Source organism: Symphalangus syndactylus, chromosome 4 (genome assembly GCF_028878055.3).
Source record: "Symphalangus syndactylus isolate Jambi chromosome 4, NHGRI_mSymSyn1-v2.1_pri, whole genome shotgun sequence".
Classification (NCBI taxonomy): domain Eukaryota; kingdom Metazoa; phylum Chordata; class Mammalia; order Primates; family Hylobatidae; genus Symphalangus; species Symphalangus syndactylus.
In genome coordinates this window covers 128,551,207-128,559,319 of record NC_072426.2, presented here as the reverse complement: position 1 = coordinate 128,559,319, position 8,113 = coordinate 128,551,207, and the positions used below count along the sequence as shown (strand labels likewise).

Here is an 8,113-nt window from a genome sequence, read left to right as displayed (position 1 = left end):
TGAATGGGTCCATGGAGGATGAATTTCAGAGAAAACAACACTGCAGTGTTCTTTTTTTTTTTTTAGACTGAGTCTCGCTCTGTCGCCCAGGCTGGAGTGCAGTGGCGCAATCTCGGCTCACTGCAAGCTGTGCCTCCCGGGTTCACGCCATTCTCCTGTCTCAGCCTCTCCAAGTAGCTGGGACTACAGGCACTCGCCACCACGCCCGGCTAATTTTTTTTCTATTTTTAGTAGAGACGGGGTTTCACCGTGGTCTCGATCTCCTGACCTCGTGATCCGCCTGCCTCGGCCTCCCAAAGTGCTGGGATTACAAGCGTGAGCCACCGCGCCCGGCCTGCAGTGTTCTTTTAATACATGAGAACTATGTACCTGTGCAAAAATAGCTTATAAATACTTTGAAATGTTACAACATGCCACAAGAATTATTCTCTAGTCTGATTTAAATTTTAGTGTAGACAAATTTAGCTCCAATAGGAATAATAACAGAAATCATACATGTTCAAAAAGGTATAACAATAAAAGTATCAAGTTGTATGCTTGTTATCTAAATAGTATCTCCATAAAGCAGATGTAACTTGAAATTAGAAATTAAATGATGGTTTGCATTTCCTGTAATTCTGAGAAGTTCAGCTTTTGATTCAGAGTTGAAGAAACTTTCACTAAACGTGCAATTGGTTTTAAGAACAATTGGCTCACTGAGTGTTGAGGAGTTCCCCTATCATCTGCCAAACTATTAATTATATAGCAAATTTCAGTTTATTTCCCCAAAGTCATTCATATAGTTGGCAATCTTTTCCTGCAGCATTCCCTGATGGATTTTGTCTAGAGAATGAACAAAAAAATCAAAATGCGATGAACGACAGCCTGTGGCTCCCTGGAGAAATTTCTGTTCAGTGGTGTTTTCATCAGCCAAGCAGGGAGCAGTGAACTGCCCAGCTCCCCAGTCTAGGTCCTAATGTGATTTGAAAGTCAACTTACTTTCCCACCGTCTCTTAGCAATGCTGATAATACCAATTTCTTGTTCAAGTTTTCTTCACTCCAGGAAAATAATCAAAAGTACTTCTCTCTGCCTTTACTCATAATTCAACCTACTACCCAACCAACTGTTAAGTAAACCATTTTGTTGCCTTATCTTTGAATTCAGGTATTTTCACACAAGCTCTGCCCAGCCAGTTTTCCAGGAATTAAACAGCAGATGCTTCCATTTAGATCCTCTTCTTCTTTAAAATGGGAAATCAGTTTTCACTTGTGAGCCGCCATCAACCAGATTCATAGCTCTGGTCAGAATTCATCCATACATTTTCACACCACAGCTTCCTTAGACATTGGTAGCCTCTGTGAAAGAGTCATTGGGGCCACTGTTCTTTCTGACCTCCAGGTTCTTTTTAGCCTTGAATGTCACGGACACCTCAGAGTGAATGGCATCCAACCGCTGCTCACAGCGGAAGGCTGAGAGGAAAGCCTTTCTATAGTTGCTGTTCATCCAGCCATAGAGAAGGGGATTGGCAAAAGTGGAGCACATGGCAATGATGTGGAACACTGTGAAGATGAGTTTGTACTCCTTCAGGTCCAGGACCTGGCTGTCAATGTCAACGGCAAGCTGGAAGGCATGGAGAGGCAGCCAGCTGACCGCAAACACCACCACCACACACACCAGCATTTTGGTGGTTTTCTGCCTTCGCTGATGGTAGTGGTCATTTGCAGCTCCAGGACTGACATGGTTCTTCAATTTACTCCAAATGCGAGTGTAGGAAAATGATATGATGCCCAGAGGCAAAACATACAAGATCAACAAGGAAGAAAGACTGTAGACAGTGCCATAGATGCTCTTCTCCTCGCCAGGCCACTTTTCAGTACAGGCCACAATCTCAAAGTCTGGAATGATCTCAATCAGCGAATACTCCCGGAAGATGGCCAGGGGACTTGCCAGCAGGGCACTGATGCCCCAGGCCAAGCCAATAATCAGGAAGCTGATTCGCTTGGAGATTTTGCTCTCTAGGTGGTAGACGATGCACCTGTGCCGGTCCAGGGCAATTACTGTCAAGGTGATTGTGGATACTTGTACTGCCAGGCCCTGGGCATAGGGCACCAGGTGGCACAGGACAGGACCCATTTTCCACTCCCCCATTAAGGTATAGGTAAGAGTGAATGGTAGACACAGAGTGTTCACCAAAAGATCTGCCACAGCCAGATTGGCAATGAAAAAGTTGGTTACTGTGCGCATGCTCTTGAATTTGATCACCACGTGGATCACCAAGGAGTTGCCAATTACCCCAAGCAAGATGATGGAGCAGTAGGCCAATATGAGGACAACTTGCACCTCAATCAGCTTGGTACTATCTATAAGCTCTGGCTCAGGGTCAGGGACCAGTTCACCTCTAGGAGTTGTTTGTGGCCCATATTGTTCCACCTTCATTTCTTCCACTGTCTGGTTTTCATCAGCCTCTGCACCTATTGGACCCATTTTCAGTACAGTTCCACTTGGCCTGCAACCAGAACAAGAGTCTACAACCTAAAAAGAAAAAACAAAACAAAACAAAACAACAACAACAAAAACCAATGGAACGAGGAAAACACAAAGGTGAAGCAAAGAAATTTCACAAATGGACTGGTTTAATTTTGGTTGGGGATCAAAATATCCTCTACTCCCTAAAATTGTGCATAGCAAAACATTTTAATGAACAGACCCTTTAATAAGTCTATTGTCAAATATGGACCAATTAAATCAGGTTTCTGAAATACATGCTATGACGGTAAAGTATAATACCAATAGTATAGACATAATTTCAAAGTGAATGCTATCAAATGGATTAATTTCATTTTAAGTGGAATGAATATTATAAACTTTATGAATTGTATAACCACTATAAATTCATTGAATTAATTTTCAGGTAGATGAAAAAGTAAAGTTTCCTTCAATATCTTGACTGTTTCAAATTTATAAACATACAGCAACAAATTGTATAAGAAAGCGGAACATATTAAAACTATTTGTCTGGTGCCTGAATCTTGGGACTATGCATTATCTCAGATCAACCAAGCAGATTCTGTTTTTGGTGCAGGATTTAGTATTAAAAATAGTATTAAAATATATAGAAGAGTTACTTTTTAAAAATTTAATTTCAATAGCTTTTGGGGTACAAATGTTTTTTGGTTGCATGGATGGATTGTATGGTAGTAAAATCAGATTTTAGTGCATCTGTCACCCAAGTAGTGTACCTTGTACCCAATATGTAGTTTTTTTATCCCTCACTCCCATTCCCACTCTCTCCTTTATGAGTCTCCAAAGTCCGTTATACCACTCTGTATGCTTTTGTGTACCCAGAGCTTAGCTCCTACTTACAAATGAGAACCCATTGTATTTGATTTTCCATCCTAGTTACTTCACTTGGAATAATGGTCTCCTGCTCCATTCAACTTGTTGCAAAAGACATCATATCATTCTTTTTTATGGCTGAGTAGTATTCCATGGTGTACTACATACCACGTTTTCTTTATCCACTCAATGGTCTAAGGACACTTGGATTGCAACAGTTGCTTTTTTGAATGATCTTAAACAAACTTCCGAACTAACATATAACATTTCATGCTTTCTCGAAATCTCTGTTAGCCCCCACATTTAAGAGAACCCGCAGACTAGTGTGTTACGTTTCTCTTCCACCTGTTATTTTCTCATCATTTCTACAACATTGGTTTTATTCTTCTTAATCTCTGATCATTATTACTCTAATCATCTTCTAACTTACTTCTCATCCTCTTTTGCTTTTATTTATTAATCAATTCAGTCGCCTAACAGAAATAATCAAGTGTCTACTCAATGCCAGGGGTGGCTTTACCATCCTGGTGCCTATACATCTTCAAACCTGCATGCATCACATATTTAAAAACCTATGTCTTGAACTAGGGTTTTTGCCGGGTGAAGACAGGAGGATAGTACCTCTACTCTAAGGCTCTCATATTTTACTAGACAATGCTTACTCTGATATTAAAATTTTTTTTTCTGAAATTCAAATGTGATCATATTGTTTTCCTCAATGTCTCCAGATTGTTTGAAACAATATAATGTATTGTTTTCTAAGTTTCATTTTTTCAGTCTGTGAAAGCGTCCAGGGCCCAACACCATGGTGGTAGTAACTTTCAAATATATTCATAATCACAAAAGGCTGCCACTGTTAATTCAGAGCTTCTTTTATGAATTTGTTTTTATGAACCTTTCAATGAATGTATTTGTAATTAATAGCATCTAACGCCATTGGTAGGAGAGTCATATATTTATTCAGCCCACAGATAATGCCTGGCTGGGCCTGTGTGCCCCCCAGCTCCTTCCCTCACCATTTCTCTGTTCTGTTCTGCTCTGTACCACAGGAGGGCTGACTCTCACAGAATACATTTTCAGACTCCAAGTCCTTGGGATTCTGGCTGGGTTTGGTCGGTGAGAGGCACTGGCAGGCAGTTGGAGGACAGCAGGAAGGGAGAAGCCACTATATTCTTCTTCCTCCCTCTCTGCTCTTGGCAGTGCCCCAGAGCAGTTCTGTAGCTCTGGTTTTCATAGGACAGACCTATTGTGATTCTGATTCCAGAGGATGTCCCTGGTCCGGGGCCCTTGCTCACATTACCTCTTCCTCACGTCCATCCAGCTGGAGGCAGTAATGACTTCCTGCTCTTGCTAATCCCTAGGTAGCCTCAACATCCCTTGATTGGCTTCCATCACTTGTTTAATCAACTATCTGCATTAAATTCCTCCTTTTTTACATTCTTGAATAGATTCTGTTCTGCATGATCTGATAATAACATGCATATATGCTTTCATTAATTTGCTCTCCCATCAAAGGATCTGCACCTACAGGTTGACAACACTGGCCTATAGAAGAAAATCCCAACTCCTTAGCCTGACATCCGAGGCTTTTCTTGAACTCATCCCTGCATATCCCTCTGGCCTCATCTCTGCTGACAGCCCAATATATACTGTCCACTTCCGTCATACTGCCTTACTTCCAATTCCAGTAACACCTGAGCCTTTTTCATGCCTCTCTGCCCTCCCTGTTTTAAACTGGGAAGCCTTTCAGTTACCCCAAGCCCCTGTGCTCACTTCTAATGCCGCATGTACCACATGCCACATTGTGACTGTTTTCCTTCATTTACCTACCACAGCAATCTCTTTGAAGACAGAACCTGGACCTTCTTCCTCCATTGTTTAATCCCTAGCACACTAACTAGTACACTAAAGGTACTCAGCAATTTGGCAGAACAAATATAAAGCTAAAGGAAAGCACAACTTTACTGAATAATCAATGTCAGCAAAATGGAAAGTGTAATTTTGATCCTTTCCTTTACTGAAGACAACTGCCTATGTAGGGTTCTTTCCTATGACATAACATCCATATGCTTATTTTCTTATTCTTAATCGGATAACTGCTTATACAAAAAAAAAATTGTCCTGAGACCCTGTTAAATTAATTCCTGATTATAACATTTTAAATTGTCAGTATAACCCATAAAGAAAACTTTCTGTTTCAAAGGTTTCTGCTCCCCCGACTCTCTTTCCCCCTCTCCATTTCTCTCACTTTTTTTTTCTTTCCGCATCTTTCCCTGTCTCTCTGTCTCTCACCACTCCCCCTTCCACAGGAGCCTTAGTATACGGAGAGACGTGAGAGTTTCCATGTACTCAAGTGTTTGCTGTACTGATATATTCCTGCTTCCTCTGCATAAATTTCACATAGAATGTTCCAAGGAGCCCCAGCCTCTTTTCACATGTGCCTCCATTCCTTAGTAATTAGAGAAAACTGAAACAAACCATTCAAATCTTGGAGTGTATGTTTGATAGGCCACACCATATGCCCTAGACTAAGAAAGAGACTGGTTTTAGAGTACAGTTATTCAATCCTGACAAGCCATTTAGCCATTTACAGAATTAAAGAGACTCCAAGAGGCTGGAGTTTGGAGGTTATACCTGATTAAATTGAGAGGAAACATGAGATTGAAGGATACTAGGAGGAGGAGTATACTTGATTTTTTGATTTGCTTTGCTTTTTCTTCTCAGTCTTGTTTTATAAATTTTGAAGCCCTTTTATTTACAACTTCTCTGTAGGAATGGTTGTTGATCTACAAGCTATTAGAATATAGACAGTGTTAGCTGTGCTTAAGCAGGTTACTGGCCTTCAGCCAGGTCAAAGCATTACCCAGAGCAGAAAATGCATCATTTCATGACAGCACTTCTGGAAAAGTGGAAAAGAAAAATGGTACACAGAGGAATTTGCCATCAAAAGCACACAAAGGAAACAGCAAGCAGACAAGGGAATAACTTTTCTTTGAAATAAGGCAAAATGAGATATTTACATTACTTAAGACATTTAAAGAGAACTTTTACGGGTACAATTTTCCTGAATAAGGGAATCCTTAGAAACTTTGTCATAGAAACATTTCTTTGCAGAATAGGAAAAGAGTTTCAGGACTTCCCCCAACACCCCACCATCCAAGATTCAAAGAACTTCAAGTTATTTGAGTCAGAGACCAGTTCATGCTTTGAGGAGAGATATTTAAATCTGTGGGGGCTTTTTGCAACAATATTGTCACAGGTTGGCCTTAGTAAACCTACACATCTTATCAAGCACAATATCTTCCAGAACATTTTTCCCAGGGAAAAATATCTCAGAAATCAATCTCAGAAATCAAAAGCCCTGCATTTGTCTACACTAATTAGTTCTAGGAATGGGGGCGGGGGAGGGGGAAGAAGGGAAGTTTCAAGAATGCTACATACAAGACATGATTGTGTGGCTAACCAGTAGAAAGTTGAAAATATTCACCAAAGGGTGTGGGAAGCCTTTCTTTGGAAACAGCATCTCCATTTCATCACTGAATTTTAAATGATGTGTACCTATTGCAAAAAGTCTCAAAGCTTTTAATTTTGCCTCTTTCCCTGCCACCAAAAGCTCCTGCCAGTGGGTGAGCCTTTCTGATAGAAAATGAGCAAACGCTTAAATGAATGTGTCTCCTCTTGAACAGCTTTGGAGAATCCAATAGGACCTCCTGCTTTAGACAAGTGCTTGATTTTTAAAGAGGCAGGAACAGTAACAACTTGCTGTTCTGGAAAGATAATGACCTATCTCAAAGAAGGGTCAAGGAAATAGTAAATAATCTTCAACAGAAAAGGGAAAATCTATAGAAACTAGAAAATGGGGATGGTGTTACATCCTCCAAACCGCCACCTCCCGCCTAAAGGTCCATACACTCATGAGGACCTCCTCATGTCCCTCTTCATAGGAACCGAGCACTCCTCTAGGGATATTCTTGTTCCCAGGAGGTGAATCAGAGTTAGGAATTACACTTACTGACCTGGACCTCGCGTTTTTGCGGAGACGCGGAAACAAGATGTGTGCAGTCCCTCTGTCCGATGATTAGCCAGCCGACCTGGAGAGGGCCCTGGAAGGTCCCCAAAGGCAAGTCCGGTTCCGTCCGCTCCTAGGGTCCAGGATAGCCCGCGCCGCGCGGGCAGGCAGCCAGAGCAGTCAGATCGGCTGGGCGGTTGGCGCTGCCGGGTCTGCTGCCGACCTCTCAGGCCAAGCGCGCCTGGGCACAGCACTCACTCGCGGGGTGCGCGGGTGAAGGTGGGAGGATCAGAGATGGGAGCGTGGGGAGGGGAGCAAACCCCACCCTTAAAGACAAGAAAACAGGTGCAGAGGCTGCGGGCGATGGTCCTGCAGGGGAGGGGACTGGAGGAGAAGTTTTGGTGGCGAGGGAGCAGGAACAGTGTCCAGGGTCTCTCAGCCGCCTCCCGGGCTTGCAAGCCCGCTCAGCCAGACCCTACCCAGAGGGGCGCCCCCTCGCGGGTCCCCAGCCACCACCTGCAGCTGCTGCTGTCACCTACTGTGCCACCTCCAAGTTTGATACTCTGAGCGTTTGCGCCACCGCTACCTCCCTTCCATTCCACGAATCTCTCCCTTTGCTCTCTACCCCCCAGTTCCGCGAGAGATGGCCCAGCGAAGACAGACCTCCTGGACTGGAGGCCGAGTTCACCAAATCCGCCCCGGGGAAAGGCGAGGGCAAAGGCGGGGCGGACAGACCCAGCTGCGGCTGAGGGGCTGCGATCCCTAGCAGGGCAGGCGAGTGAAGGAGA

General features: G+C 43.1%; 1 protein-coding gene across 1 annotated transcript; it reads right to left on the bottom strand.

Moving 5' to 3' along the window:
* Nucleotides 1–259: 259 nt before the first annotated feature.
* NPY2R (neuropeptide Y receptor Y2) lies at nucleotides 260–7,375 on the bottom strand. The gene is made up of 2 exons (XM_055274060.2): nucleotides 7,333–7,375; nucleotides 260–2,512 (listed from the first exon to the last, which is right to left on the bottom strand). The coding sequence occupies exon 2, from the start codon at nucleotides 2,462–2,464 to the stop codon at nucleotides 1,319–1,321; it is 1,146 nt and encodes a 381-aa protein (XP_055130035.1). The 5' UTR covers nucleotides 2,465–2,512; nucleotides 7,333–7,375; the 3' UTR covers nucleotides 260–1,318.
* Nucleotides 7,376–8,113: the final 738 nt, after the last annotated feature.